The sequence below is a fragment of the Apteryx rowi genome, unplaced genomic scaffold (assembly GCF_003343035.1).
Source record: "Apteryx rowi isolate R43461 unplaced genomic scaffold, aptRow1 scaffold_729, whole genome shotgun sequence".
NCBI classification, from domain to species: Eukaryota; Metazoa; Chordata; class Aves; order Apterygiformes; family Apterygidae; genus Apteryx; species Apteryx rowi.
This window is the reverse complement of record NW_020451015.1, coordinates 74565-89812: the sequence shown is the minus strand read 5'-3', so window position 1 is coordinate 89812 and position 15248 is coordinate 74565. Positions and strand designations below refer to the sequence as shown.

General features: G+C 39.7%; 1 protein-coding gene across 25 annotated transcripts in view; it reads left to right on the top strand.

Annotated features, from left to right (window-relative positions):
* Positions 1–15248, top strand: part of PRRC2C (proline rich coiled-coil 2C) — a 59689-nt gene that overhangs the window by 32789 nt on the left and 11652 nt on the right. For 13 of the 25 annotated variants that reach the window (XM_026087672.1, XM_026087668.1, XM_026087664.1 and 10 more), the window contains 8 exons: positions 2352–2441; positions 4178–4279; positions 8381–8594; positions 9575–9778; positions 10493–10614; positions 11214–11350; positions 13602–13836; positions 14281–14403. In XM_026087672.1, the coding sequence (XP_025943457.1) occupies positions 2352–2441; positions 4178–4279; positions 8381–8594; positions 9575–9778; positions 10493–10614; positions 11214–11350; positions 13602–13836; positions 14281–14403 (1227 nt within the window). The other 12 variants (XM_026087677.1, XM_026087676.1, XM_026087669.1 and 9 more) reach the window with 7 other exon arrangements.

Genomic DNA, 15248 nt, shown 5'->3' with positions numbered 1-15248 from the left:
GTCACCTCTACGGTCTTCCTTATCCTTTTGTTCGTAAAGTCACTTCAGGTTTTGTTATCTCTTCTTTCTGGGCAAATTAGGTAGCTGTAAGAAGTTTGCCTATTCTTTTTTTTCAGGTATGAATTACTTTCAAACAACTTGAAAAAAGCATGCACAACTCTTTCTCTTACTATTATTATTATTGCTAGTTCATAATAAAGGGTTTAGTTGTTTCTTCAGTAAAATAGTTTCATGGTAGAAACATTTTAATTGAACTATGAAGGCTTATGACAATAAGCTATACCTAAAGAATTCTAGACTTTATGTATTGGTAAATGAAGGGTGATGGTTAAGCAACCTACAGTTTATGAAGTGTTCTTACGGCAAAAGGACTATTTTATCTGCATGTTCAGGATGTAAGTCTTCCTTGTAAAGCGGTTCAGCACTGCAGGTACTTCTAAGGGCACCAGAATTCATATGGTTGTTTTTCATTCTCTCGCAAAAGAAGCAGTTTTGTGCTCTTTCCAAAGTGAGGAAGATAGCAGTGAAAGGATATGTAGAAAGCAGTGAAAATATCCATAGTCTTAATGTAACTTTTGTAAGGAACTTCAGTGCTGAGACCTTATAAGACTTGAATCCAAACCTTGAAGGGGTTTTGATAATGTTATATTAAAAGTTTCCTCTGTTTTATGTAGTCGGGCTGCTTAGAAAACCAAGAAGCCAATTAATTACTTCATTAGAAGGACCTTATGATTAGAGCAGCCTTGTGTGCTTGCCTGGTTCTGCCCCAATCAAAGTTAACTATTGGATTCAAATACAGATGTGCAACTTGCAGTTTGGTAGTTTGGATTGTGGGAAACTTGTATCTCTTACCTCACTGGTTTAACAAGGAGAGAAGGGAAAGACTAATTGGAGAAACAGTTTTTTCCACCATTTCCCTCATAGATACAAAAATCAGTATGTGCAGTGTCCTCCCCCACCCACTGCTGCCTTCCCACCATTATAGTTCAGTTCATTGTTCTGGCCTTTTACCAAAGTAAGGTCATCCTTTTAGGATCGTTCTTTATGTGCCAGTTAGTATCTTGAGGTTTTAATTACTGTTTTAGGAGATATCACCATAGGCTTGAGGAATAAGTTGAGTGTACTTTTTCATAGCTTACCATATTGGTTAGGTGCAACAAAACAGGCATAACAGAATGCTTTTGAGGGCACAAAACAGGTTGTGTGTTGGCAAGCACAGGCGCTTATCAACAGTTCTGCTACTAGGCTTATCCTTCAGTTCCTTCTTGGTGTTTGGCCCTGTTTCGGACTTCAAAGTAGAACTTAAAACATGTCAAACTTACACAGTGCATGCTAGTGAATGCACCTTGGAGTCGCACCATTTATCTAACAAAGTTTTTGGGTCAAGTTCCAATAATGCCTGACCGCGTGTCTGGAGTACACTCAGAAGTATGTATCCAGTGACGAGAACTTGAAAAGAGCAAAACACAGCTTCAGAGCAGTACCAGTGCCTTTTTTTTCCTGTTTGTTGTAGGTCATTCTCTAGAGAGCTGTCAGTGTCATCAATTAGGTGAACTTTCATCACACAGTTTATACCTACAGCTGCAATTTTCACTGGCTACAACTAAGTCAATGAAACTGGACCTTGTTCATTGAAAACATTAAGGTCTACTTAACTGTGACAGAAATAAGCTTCAAGGAAAACCTCTGAGTAGACTGCAAATTTCATCCCTTTCCTTCTGTGAAATCACTGTCGAGTGTAGAAATCAGGAGGCCGACTCTACCATCCAGAGAAAGTGTCTCTTGACTTCCAGAGGAGGAGGATAAACAAGAGAAAATCATTCAGTCATATGGCTTCCATCCCTCCCTTCTTTTTTTAATCTGAAGGGCCTTATGTGTCAAAGGTTTACCCAAGAGATTTCTGAGTTTATTTAAAATTATAAAAAGCTTTTAACTAATGTGTTTTGCTTTTTAAACAAAGTAGGCTAAAATTGCCTACAGGTAGCCAGAGCATCTTGGGTGACAAATAATTGCTTACGCCACCACAATTCAGTGTCTAGTGCCCAGGCATTACATCACTCTGTTCTTACTTTAAAGACTGTATTTTGAAGATAATGTATTTTAAATAAAACGCCTTCCAGGCATATGTTGTGAGGCCATGAGGCAAACTAATATCTCAGGTTCTTCTGGCCTCAACAGCTATTCAGCAGCAAAGATTGCTGGACATGGCCTCTGAGGAAGAAAGCTTTGGGATGAAATTCTGACCTTCTGTTGCTTGGTGAACTCCTGTAGAAAGGCTGACTTCCACCCAAGAAACTTGAAATCTAATTTAGATAAGGGAGATATTTTAATGGCATTATTTTTCTTCACAGGAGTCTGTAACAGACTACACCACACCTTCTTCTCATCCTAACACAGTGGCTACTAGCAGTACAAAAATGGAGGAGACTTTGGTGACGAACGTAAGTCTATTGCAGTGATCATCTTGACTTTGAAGACAAGAAAATATTTTCACACTTCTTTAGACCACAAAATACTGTCTTCAGCAGACAAGTCAGTAGGGTTTCCTTTGTGTTAATTAGCTGTGCATTATCCAGTAATCTTGCTCTGAAGGACAGTTGGTTCAGTTAGTATTTGTTCCTGAACTCTTCAGATATTTTGTCTTTAAAAAAACCATGATGAGCTAAGGAGCATAAGAAGTGGAAAAAATGTTTCTAGGGGCAATTCTAAAGAGCAAAAATAGCCATAATAAGAGAATGTGCTCTCAGCAGTCGGGACTTGAACCTGATGCCAATAGCAAAGGTCTGTAAGTGAGTTTGAAGAAAGGCTTTTAAAAACAAAGCAGTTCTGAACTATATCCTGAAATCACAGCAATTGCATGTAAAGGGAGCAGCTCGATGTTTTTTGAAAGCAGACAGCAAGATGTCAATTGTTCAGCTTTGTTCAAGATTTGATGTTTGCAGGCCCCACAGAGAATGATCCTGGCTCTGTGTGTGTGTTGTGGTGACTGAGAGGACCAGCTGGGTTGCAACTGGTAGCAGAGGCAAGTCTGTACTGAGCTTGCTGGGATATCAGGTTGGGAACTTGGATCTTGTGATTTTTGTTGTTTGAGTAGTGGAAATATAATTAGCTTTCAGAGTTCAGCGGCTTGTTGACAGGGGAGGAAAGAATCATGCAGTAGGGTCTCAAATTTTTATGGAAAGGTCTTGTGGATTCAATGTAAGAAATACATTTCAGCTTATTGTAGCATTCTTCAATGCAGTTTTGAAGCAATGTTGGTGGACCCTATTGTTCAGCTGGATTTTCTGATGGGGTTGTGTTTTGTGTTGTTGTGGTCAGTCTGAAAGACTGAATTCTTTGGTGTTAATGATCTTAATGTATGCTCCCTTGTGGCATGCTGGAGTTGGATTTGCAGCACAGGATAGGGGCTCCTAGCCACAAAGGATCTGTGCTGTGACCTGCTTCAAAGCTTCAGTATCTGCATCTTTTGGATTAGCTTTATCTCATCCTGTGGGACTCCATTAACTTTGCACTTGAAGTGAGAAAGAAATGGTCAGAAGCAGCAGGCTGTCCACTGCAGTGTTCTCTGATACGTTTCATTAGAATTTCTAGGAGAATCCGTCATTAGTGTTTGCTTGGGCAAAGATAGCAGTAGCATTTTGTCAAGTTTATTTTCCTAAGTTTGGCATCTTTCATCTTAATTGAAAGAGAAAATCACTTAATTCAGTTGTCAGTTGGCAAATTCATTTTGGTTTCATGGTCCTGTGACTTTGAAAGATTACAGCTTCCTCTTTTCAGAAACTGCATCTCGGAGCTCGAGAGGTCACCAAACCCCATGTACTCTATTGGTACAAAAGGACTGAACTTGGCTTGAGAAGAATTTTTGTATATCAGTAAACTAAAATGGTATTTTAAAGTAAATCCCAAAGTAAAAAATGGTGTTTGCTTGTACAGAAGACATTGACACTTTGGAACATTAGTCTTCAGCCTCTTTTAAAGAGGGTTTAGAAGCATCTCAGCACCTGCTGAATGGCCTTTCCCCACCTACCAAATTTTCATCTTATTTTATCAAAATCTCCCTGCCAAATGCTCAAGCCTTGAAGAAATTATAGCTCATTTAATACCGCTTGAGCTTTGCTTTTCTGGGGCTTTTGTAGTAGACATAGTTAGAATGTGATGTGTGTTGCCTGCCTTTCAGGTGCCCCTGCCCCACACCCTTCCCCTCCCTAGGAGGGAGACTCTACAACAGAGCTCCAGCCTAACTCCAGTTTCTCCCGCTACCGTCGACCTCACCCTCAAGGTATGTACCACATCCCTCTAAGGGTCGTTTTCTTGCATGCAGGGGAAAAAGTTAATGGAGAACTTGCTGGTGAAACCTTTTTTTAGAGCCTTCCTTTGTTTCCTCTGCTGAACTGCTTTTGCATATAAACGGATGGCTGAAACAAAAGACTGTATCAGAGGATGCATTTAAATTACAAATTTCTAACCCCATTTTGCATTAACACCTGGCATCAACCAATCTTGGCTCCCACTACCCTGAAAAAAATCCTAGCCTTGTAACATCATACCATAGTGTTCATGACAAACCATCAGTTTGACTGATTTTTTTGTTTGTTTCTGAGTGTGTGGCATAAAGTTGCTTATGTTGGTGTTAAAGGCTGTAAAGATCTGCTTAGTAAACCAGACTTGAATTTCTTAGCTGTGAGTTTTTGATGCAGTGATATGTGATTTTTAGTTGGATGACTAAAGTTTTAGACAATGAAAGATAGGTGGTGTGTTGGTTTTTGAGGAGTAGTTTTAATGGCTAGTCAGAACGGGCTTTGTAAGTGTTCTGTTTCCTGTTATTCAGTGTAGAGCAAGTGTGTAGACTATTTTGAATGGCATTTACCCATTTTGATGGGTGTTTGGATTGTGTGCATTGTATAACTCACTAACATAGAGTTGGTCTCTTGGCTACTGTATCTTTAGAAGTTTCTGGTCTATTTCAGTGTCCTCAATCTGCTTTGCGATGGTGACTGAATTAATAGAAACATTGCTGCTGCTTCTAGTATTAAGGAAGAATGATGTTTGAACTTGGTTTCACTAAAGGGGATGGGGGGGAGCTGGGACTGAAACCAGGGTTTGGATGCACAACTAACAGACTTTGGAGAAACTTACTTGTCAATCCCAGTGAGACTTTTGTCTCGCTGGCATGGTTTGACAGTTGCTTGCTCGTGTTCTCTGTGGACTGTAGTTATTAATGATCTCTTGTTGAACCTTTTGCTTTTCTTTTGTTAACACTTTTTTTTTTTTCCTGAAAGAATGTAACACCACTTTAAAACAGTAGACATTTGGGCCAGCAGAATGGGGAGAGGGCTGGAGAGGGTCAAATAATTTAACAAAATAACTGATTTTCTGTTGCCTTCTTGTGTAATATGTTTATCTGTAATCTGACTTTCTGGCATCTGAAAGCGTTTTTCTGGAATAGCAGTCTTTGTTTAATAGCTGGATATCCGATTAACACATAATACAGGTAGGAATATTACTACAGCATGATACTCTAAAGAATGTGACGCTGCTGAGTTACAGAGCAGACTGTGGTGTTCATTTGTGTATTTCATCCTGCAGTTTCTTGTTCTGCGGTTTTGGTGTCAGAGATTTGATTAGTTTCTCAGCAGATGATAGATCATGGATATGTGATAACAAAGTATGTCAAAGATCCACGTTTTGAGGCTACCTTGAAGTATTGTGATCACAATCTGAATAGAAGGGTGTTTGGAAACAGCTTTATCTTGATGGTGTTCTCTACTCCAGCCATTGGAACTCTGCCTCCTTTTGGCAAATATATAGCAGCATGCTTGTTTTGAAGCCCACACTGAGACTATCACAACAGGCATTCAGAGGAGAGCTGCTCTTTCTCTCATCCTGCTCAAATTTCCAGGCTGTGCTTCCAGAAAGGAATAACCCTCCCGTTTCCTTTCGTCCATCCCCTGTCACAGAAAACTGTCTGTGAAGAGACTTGGAAGGATTATCGGCAGAGTTATAGGCTACAACTGCCTTCACTGCTCACCATCGTTCTGCCAGTGTGTAAGGTGGTCAGCTTGGAAGGCTTGTTCAGACATCTGTTTTCCTTGCAGTGACTTCTCTAAAGAGCCCTTTACTAAGGCTGATGCCCTCTAAGGACTTAGCTGGCTGGGCTATTGCTAGCTAAGGAGCTGGGCAAAAAAGTCGAAATCAATCTTAAACTGAACTTCCTGGCCCATTTCTGTGTTCCAGAGTTCCATCTAAAATTCCTGTGTAGACACCTTGAATAATTTGGAAAGGATTCTGACACCTTTTGACTCTTTTCCAATCACTTAATTAAACTTCAGCTTACTTGAGGATATTTACGTGGGTATTTGTCTCCAGTCAACTTTTGCATAATAAGAACTGGGCCATTAATGCAGCCTGAAGGCCCCAGTGGGTCGGCAGTGAAGAGAAGCCTGGAAGAATCTCCACCCCATGCTGTCCTCTTCCTGTAACTAGAAGAGCAGCAAAATCACACCACCTTCCCCAGCTTCACTTAACTTGAGAGCTTCTTACTCCTTGGTCTCTGGCATGTAGGAGGTGCCGCATGGCCACTCCTAGATTAAGTCTCTTGCATCCCTTTTCCAGGTTTAAGAAATCGGAGATTTTTAAGGAGCAAAGCTTTTAGAAAGCTCAGGACTCTGTTACATGCCCTTCATAGCAAACTGTACAGATATGGGATGACCTGGAATCTTGGTAGTGTTTAGGTTTGAAAGACAAAATTCACTATGTAGACTTTAGCTTCTCCAGGGCATTATGAAACTCAGTGAATATGGCAGAAGCTTCTGTACTTTCTCCATTCAGATGTTTACAGGTACTTCACTTTCTTTTAAACCCAGAGCAGTGCAAAGTTGTTACATGTCTCATCAGAAGCCAGTGGTGTTCAGAAAGGAGCTTGTGGTCTTAGTTGTAGTCCACCTTAAGCACAATCCTTTCCAGTAGATTGATAATAAATCTTGAAGTTTGCCCTATCTACAAGAATTGGAACCAATTCAGAGCAAAACATTGTGCAGGGGAAACTGAGCACGAGTGCATGATTGCTAGGGAGGGTGGTCTTGAAAAGGGAAATAGCTGGATGCTTTATCTCAAACTGATTTAATCTGTAACTAAGTTACACCTTTCCCCTTCCCCTTTATTCTCTTGAGGAGTACAGAGCTTTAGCTACTCTCCACTAAAGCAGAAACATGTATTGGTTTGTCTGTTGCCCACTTTTTTGTATAGTGCTTTGCCTTTTTTCAATTCTGAAGCGTCAAGAATGAATAACCTGCTTTGGTCTGTCTAGACTGTGCTCAACTTGCATAAAACAGTGTTTTAAAGTGTGCCTTACAGAGACTACAAGTCACAGTTAGGGCACTCTTGATCCTGGCAATTAGGTCAAATTTGTTGGTAAAAATATACTTGCCTCTACAAATACTGTTAAAGACAGTACCTGGCCTTCAGAGGTTTACGTCTGCCAGAGGAAAGGTTTCACCTTACAGCATCCAACTCTGCTAGCAAAATCTTTCCATTGGAAATGGGGATAGCTGAGGGTTGTAGAGAAGTCCATGTTTCATGTTTGAGCACTTAAATTAGTGAGTGTAGTTTGAACATTAATATTTTCTTTTCAGTAGCCCCTCAACAGTGTCTCAATTCAAAGATCTGGCATTACAAGTCTATTATAGCAGTAATCAGATTGGTACTGGCTGCAGTAAAACAATAATTCTTCCCTCTATTGGTGGAACAGAGAACTGTGTATAAAAATCTTTAATTGAAGTTTTTCTTGCTGTGCAAGATTTAAACTCATTATAGAGATAGAGGAGCATGGAGTGTCTTTAGCATTAATATAAAGCAGTATGCACAAGCCATGTCAGCTCATGATCGCTTCTTGAATGGCAATCACTTTGGAAATTGAACTTGACCTACTCTGGTGCTCACTGAAGTGTGCTTTAGATACTTTCTGTGGTCACTCAAAAACAATGATTTACCAAGAAAGTAAGGTGTTACTTCATTTAAATGGCTTAATAACTTTGCAGTAAAGGACTTCATGGAAATATTTAGAAGGTTCTTTTACCTTTCTTTTGCCCCATGCCTTTTGCTCTCCATGTCAAACAAAACCTAGCCAAGTTAGTGTGAGCAAATTCTCTTTTGAGTACTGAATGTCAAGATGATGAACTATGCACGTGTGCAGTTGGAATAGATAAGAAGCTCCAACATCAGGCTGTATGCTTTTTTGCATGAAGAGTTGCACGATTTTGGTGACTAAAGAGGCTCGCATGAAGCCTGAATTGCCTTTTCAACTAAAAAGAATTGTTAAAATAGGAAGACTGACTAGTTGAAACTTCCTAATAGATAAGGAAATGTGTTTTCTTTTAAATAGATGGAGTCTGCCCGCAAAGCATGGGAGAATTCCCCAAACATGGGGGAGAAGAGTTCACCAGTGACCTCAGCAGCATCTCCCATTGCTGGTGGCAACAGCAGCAGCAGTAGCAGCAGCAGCACTGGGCCAAGCAGTGGTACTTACAGCTCTTTCTCTAGTGCATCAATGCCTCCTATTCCCGTGGCCTCAGTTACACCAACGACTTCACTATCAGGTACTGGATGTCAAGATTGGTTTAGTGTCCTATTATATTGTTCCTTGGTTAAGTTTTTCAAGAGATCAGATTCCCTTTGGAAGTATGTTTAATGCAAAGCTAACACATATTTTGTGCAAGTATAAAATGTCAGATCTGAACAGTGGCTTCCCAAATCCTCTTACTTAGCAAGGAGATACTTCCTCTGTTTACTTGACAGTCAGCTGAAAGGGATATTGAGAAGACATCTCTCTGCCTATGCTACTTGTGTAGACTTTGAAGGAGGAGGTAGCCTTCTCCTGTTGGCTGCCTCATTGGTTTCACCTCGTTTGGCTGAATGAAGGCAAACAAGTAGACTTTGGAGAAGCTGGTAGCTCTGACAGCTATTCACTTCCAGCAGATGGCTTCAAATTTCTGTCACTTCATCCAGTCAGCTGTGGTCTTATTTTCATTTGTGCTCTAGCTTTGGGAGTCAGGACTTCAACAGCTGATACCATGCAGAACAAATGTCCAGGTGCTCCTCACAAGCAATGCTGGTTTCTACCATGGTTCTTTGAAGCAAACAGAAGATGTTATATCTCATTACATCTTCACACCTTGGAATATTAGAATGTGTGACCAAATCCCAGCTGAAGTGCTTGACAAAGGCCTGCCTTTGGTATAGCCAGGTTGACCCATAAGAAGCACAACTACCATGCAGTGTGGTGATTTGTTGGATAACTAACCAACGTGTCTAATTCTGGTTTTTTATACTCAAATTTTATACTCAGAAAATTTTTTTTTGTACTTCAGAAATGTTAGGGTTGCAGCACTTCCTGTGCTGAACTTGAGTTGTCTTCCCTGTTCATCTTACAGCAATGGGAACAGCTGCAATAGGATTCAGTATCCTTTGCCAGTGATGAATGTGCTTGCATAGCTGTTCCAGAACTGACCACTAGAAGCTGAAGCTTTGGAATATCTTCAGTTGTTTTATGATATACGGCTTGCTGTTTTCCTTTTAGGAGCTGGAACATACACAACCTCTTCACTGAGTACGAAGACTACAAGCACCTCAGACCCACCTAATATATGTAAAGTGAAACCACAGCAGTTGCAAACAAGCAGCCTTGCTTCTGCTGGCCACTTTTCCCAGCTGAGCTGCATGCCATCCCTCATTGCCCAGCAACAGCAAAGTCCCCAGGTCTACGTGTCTCAGTCTGCAGCAGGTAATAGTATTTGTGGCTGAGAAGCCATGTCTCTGTACTTTCCTTAGAGATCTGAAGTTGGGGAATTTAATTCAGTTCTGGTTTTATCTGCAGCAAAGACAAAATGATGGAGAGCATTTTGCAAGCGGATATTCACTAGTTGGGTCTTACGCTAAATATGTGAGGTTCTCTCAGTAAGTGTGAAGGTAGTGCTATACTGTCAGCTGTTTACTGAAACAAAATAAGGTTGTATTTTTTGCTATACTGTCTTTTGGATACAGAACTTTAAATTCCTATTTAAGACGAAGAATGACTTCAGTCTTGGCTTATTTCTCAAAGAGCTTCAATAGTTTATAATCATGACATTTTCATTTAAAGAAAACCATCCGTAAATTTGTTTAAATTACATGACGGTATAGCATGTTCTTTCCTTTCCTTCACCCAAACCCCTGTTTTGGCCAGAATCTGTTGCTTCATCCATCCCCTCAAACATCTAAGAATTGAATGGGACTGAAAACGGATATGCAAGATTGAGAGATTCTGGGAGTGAATTGGAAAAGACACCAAGGCTGATTAGGCACCTTGCTCTTCAGTTCTCTGTTTCATTTCCTGGTCTATCTGGTAGCAGTCACACTGAGAAGTACCAACAGGGGCTGTATCTCTAACTCTTGATGAAAACCTGTCTAGCAGGATGATGCCTGGCAGTCAGGTACTAATTGAATTGCTCTTTCTGAGGTACTGCAGCTCAAATCCCAGCATTTTATATGGATACAAGTCACCTATTCAACACTCAGCATGCACGCTTGGCACCGCCTTCTTTGGCACAACAGCAAGGCTTTCAACCAGGGCTTTCTCAGGTATTTAGAGATTTCTTTTTTCCATTCTACCATGTTGTCTTTAAAGCTCTACTGATGAGCTAGTGGGGTCAGGGGAGGGTGGGACTAAGGACTCTGCAAAAATGTGCTCATCCTTGCTATTTCATTCTGATGCATGCAGGCAGTGCTTGTCTGCTGTTCCTGTAAACACAAGCATCTGTCATAAAAGTTAAGAGAAAAAGCTTTCCCTCACAAATACATTTTATGTAGAAGGACGTATTCACATAAAGTATACATACAGCCATGCTGCTGAAGGCTTATTCAGTTTTTGTAGTACAAATACATGAAGTTGTATGCAATCTTGTGCAGTTGTTTGTACACAAATCTAAATGGTTAATCCAGTTTCTGCTGTTGAATTGCAGAGGAGGTGTAAAAATACACAGCTTGTAAGTAACTTTCTCAACAGGAGCAGTATCAGCTGTCCATGTAGCCTTGGGATTTGACCTTGTTTGTATTTTTTGTTATGTGTACAACAAAACCTGGTGTGCATTTGGTGCATGTAACTTTTTCTTTAACAAATTTGAATAGCTATGACTTTTGTTCTTAGTCCTTGGATAGCTAATGTTTTCTTCTTTATGTAGCCTGCTTCAGTTCAGCAGATCCCCATCCCCATCTATGCACCTCTGCAAGGACAGCATCAAGCTCAGCTGAGTTTAGGAGCAGCACCAGCTGTTTCACAAGCCCAAGAGTTGTTCAACTCCTCCTTACAACCATATAGGTAAGTAGCATATGTGGATTTGCTTGCTTTTTGAGTGGCAGAATTTACAGAACCTGCTTCCCTACAGACTTGTGTTCTGTATTCAGTAGCAACCTCATCTTCCTGTCTTTCCTGAGATCTCTCTGTCATCTATTTGTGTGTTTAGAAAGGGGCTGGCTGAGCTCTCTCTGTATGCTGATAGTCTGGCTAGTCTTTATATGCAGTTGTAGTTGTGAAATTACAGCCTGAAAAGTTATTGAGGGTAGGCGAACACAGTATTTGTATCTTTAGGAAACAGGCCTCTAAAAGCTGAAAATAACATCAATCTATTGTACTAAGAAAATGGGAGGAGCTGTGTGTCTCCCATATAATTCAGTATTTTATGTTCATTATTTTCTGCTCAAACCAACAGTGGAGTCTCCTAACATTTTAAAATCCTAGCTTGAACTGCATAGGTAAGATGTGGTGGTAGAAATTCTATTTCAGATGAATAGGGGATAGCATGGCACATTTAAAATAAATGCTTTTTGTTTGCTAGAAAAGATAATAGCCGACTCTGACAAACAGTTTGGTTGGTTTTGCTGAGATGTGAAAGTTTCTTTGCAGATGCAATTTCTATACAGGCTCTTGCATGTGCTATAGGAAAACTTGCTGTTGCAATGTAGAAGGCTGAAGCCACACAAGGTGGTCTTAGCAGAGAAGGTTTAATTGGCTATGTGAGTTTCCTGAATCTCTTAACCCAGAAGTCAGTTCGCCTCTGTCCTGAGCGCCCTGCTAAGTGCCTCTTGTATTGGATGAATAAGTTTCTCCAGGTGAAGTGGAGTGTTCTGCATATCTGGCTTTACAGTTCATCAGATCCATGCGCATTATGTAGCCATAATGCTTTTTGTGTGGTGCTACCATAATTTGACTGATTAACTGTTGTTTAGAAATGTTTGAATGGGTTAACTTTGTGCGTGGCTGGCTTTATATTGGAGCATGTGTTGCCTCTTGTTCCATAGCTGACAAATTCTGCAGCAAACAGTTGGCTAGTTACAGATATACAATCACTCTGGCATGTGGTCCAGATTATCAGATCAGCCAGAAGCATTTATTTGATGAGCAAACCCAGTATTATTTGGGTTGTGCTATTTAAGAGTATGAATACCTTTCCTACATCTTAAAAGATGCAGAGGAGGATAAGCTTTGAGATGTAGAAGTTACTGGTTTAAATTAAATTTAAAAAAAAAAAAGTGAAAATATTACTTACGATTTCATTTTCTACAGTAAAGACAGTTCTCTATATACATCCTGGAAAAGTTACATTACAATTTAACTTTTAAGAATTTAAGAAAGTACAAAATTGTACCTTTTAGAAAGGTAATTTAAGAAGGTACAGAATGGAGTTAGACGAAGTGTTCTGTCAGACAAGCACGTGGCCTTTATGCAGAACAGATTAACAGAACCAGAGTTACGCTTGTACATATCAACCAAGTATTTGATAAAAAATGTGTTTACATCAAAAATGCTCTGCTCTGCCTTCTCAAAGCTCTTCAGCTCAGATATTTTAAAACTCTGCTTTGATTTTTTTTCCAGTCAGAAAGTGGCCATTCAACTGACTCTTAATGCAAATGTTTGGATAAATATTTTCTGGTGGACTAAAACAACCTCTTTTATAATACTTTACTGTACTGGTTTTGGTCTTTGTTTTTTTAAACTGAACTTCCCYATGCCGCTGATATGGCAGTTGAATATCTAGTTAAAGCTGGAGGTTTTGGTGTCTATCAGTGGTCTGATTTTGAAGCCAAGACATTAATTTTAAAACTACAAATTTTAGCATCCAGTGATTTAACCTGCAAGTATTATAGGTCGGAATACGGAAATCTTTGAAGTTAAGAGTACAAAGCAGTTTACTCCGTGATTAAGTGGGACTATTCACGTGTGATACTTCCACTCTATCCTACCCTATAGCGTAAAAACTAACTGGAAGTTTCCATATGTTATAATTCAGTTAGAACCATGCAAAAATTACTTAACGTGCACATCTAAATAGCTTTGTGTACTTTATTATTTAAATAAAAAGCCTAGTCATTATTCTCATAGGCTTTAGTAGCACCTGTTATTTTGCTGCATGCAGAGTAAATGGAAAATTCTAGCCTTTTCCGATGAAATTCTGGCCAGTAGAGGTAAGAGTTCTAGTTCTGTTTAAAGAATATAACTGCATTCATAATTTTTGGTGACTCATTGTTGAGCTCTGTGTACATTTTTATAAATATGCATCAATCTCTTGCAGATCCCAGCAAGCTTTTATGCAAAGTGGTTTGTCTCAGCCATCGCCAGTAGTTCTGTCTGGTACGGCCTTACACAACTTCCCAGCTGTGCAGCACCAGGAGCTTGCTAAGGCACAGTCAAGCCTAGCATTTCAACAGACTTCTAATACACAACCTATTCCTATCTTATATGAACATCAGCTTAGTCAAGCTTCAGGACTGGGAGGCTCTCAGCTTATTGATACACACATTCTCCAGGTAGGAGATATTCTGAATTGCAAAACTTCTGCAATGGTTTGATACAGATAATGCAATAATAAATCAAGTATTGTTTAGCTTAAGATAAGTCCACTTCTGTAATATTACATGATAGTCAAGATGGCAGGGAACTTGAGATACTTCGGACAGAATGTTTTTTTAATTTCATACATATGCATTAGAATAATCTCTGGATTGAGGATTGTTCCCCCAACTATTTTACAGGAATCCTTGTGCATTTATCACTAGTTTGATTTCTGTTACCTTAGGTAATAAAGGGATGTTCTACCACTTGTAAATGAGAGCTGAAACCTTCAGGTTTTCAGATTTCTGTGCTACTTTTTTTTTTACTGTACTGATTGAAATACAGCCTCATGTGCCATGCTGTCTCAGAACTATTCTTATTATTATTCTTAATGTAATGGTGTCTTTCTCACTTCCTAGGCCAGAGCTACGCTTACCCAGGCTTCAAATCTGTATTCTGGGCAAGTTCAACAGCCTGGCCAGAGCAATTTCTATAACACTGCACAGTCTCCCAGTGCTCTCCAGCAGGTAAACTATGGCATGGTAAATTTCCTAAATTGTATTCTTCTTAAAAGCATGTTGTTGTTGTTGATGTTTTTTATAGTTTGGTGTAGGGAGTTGAGACAATCTTTAATTCTTCTAAAATGCAGGAACTGAAGATTGATTGTAAAGAAAGCTACTGCAGCAGCACTGAAACTGTTACTGAAAAATTGAATGGTCTACAAGTTCATGGCAGTTGCTGTCTGGCAAACTTTTCTTAAATAATTCACTTTCTAGTGATGGGTAAAGATTTAGTCGACACAGTAATGTTGCTAATTGGATCAGGCATACGCTGCCTTTATGGGAGCAGGTGTCAGTTAGTGATGGGGGGAGGGAGCCAGGCAAACTCCAGATGCTTAATGCAGCCTAATTGTAAACACCAAGTCCTGTTGAGGTGAAACCTCAGAGCTGCCAAACGTGTCTGTGAGATCAAAAAGAACCCAGTTTGCTACGTGCAAGCATTCTGGCGTATTTGCAGCATGCTTTGTACTGGCTTCCATCTTCTGGTTCAAATTTCATGGGGTTTCGTTGGTTGGTTGGGTTGGTTTTTTTTTTTTTTTTAAGTAGCTTGTTAAATGTTTAAAATGGGCTGTTTTATTGTAATAGACTACTTCATAGATATGAATAGTGGTCAAGACAGGAATCTGGAAAAGAGTCTTAAAAACTGAGTTTCACGTTGAAAACTGGGCCTAAAAGTTTTCAGGCCCCTGTAGAAGGGCTAGTTTAATGTGTTCAGGCTTGTCTGTCTCTATACTTTTATGCTTAAGAGCAGAGCTTTGGTTTAGTCTTTCATATCTGGAGAATATCGCATCATCTAGTCACCCTCAGAATATAATTTTGAAGGTTTT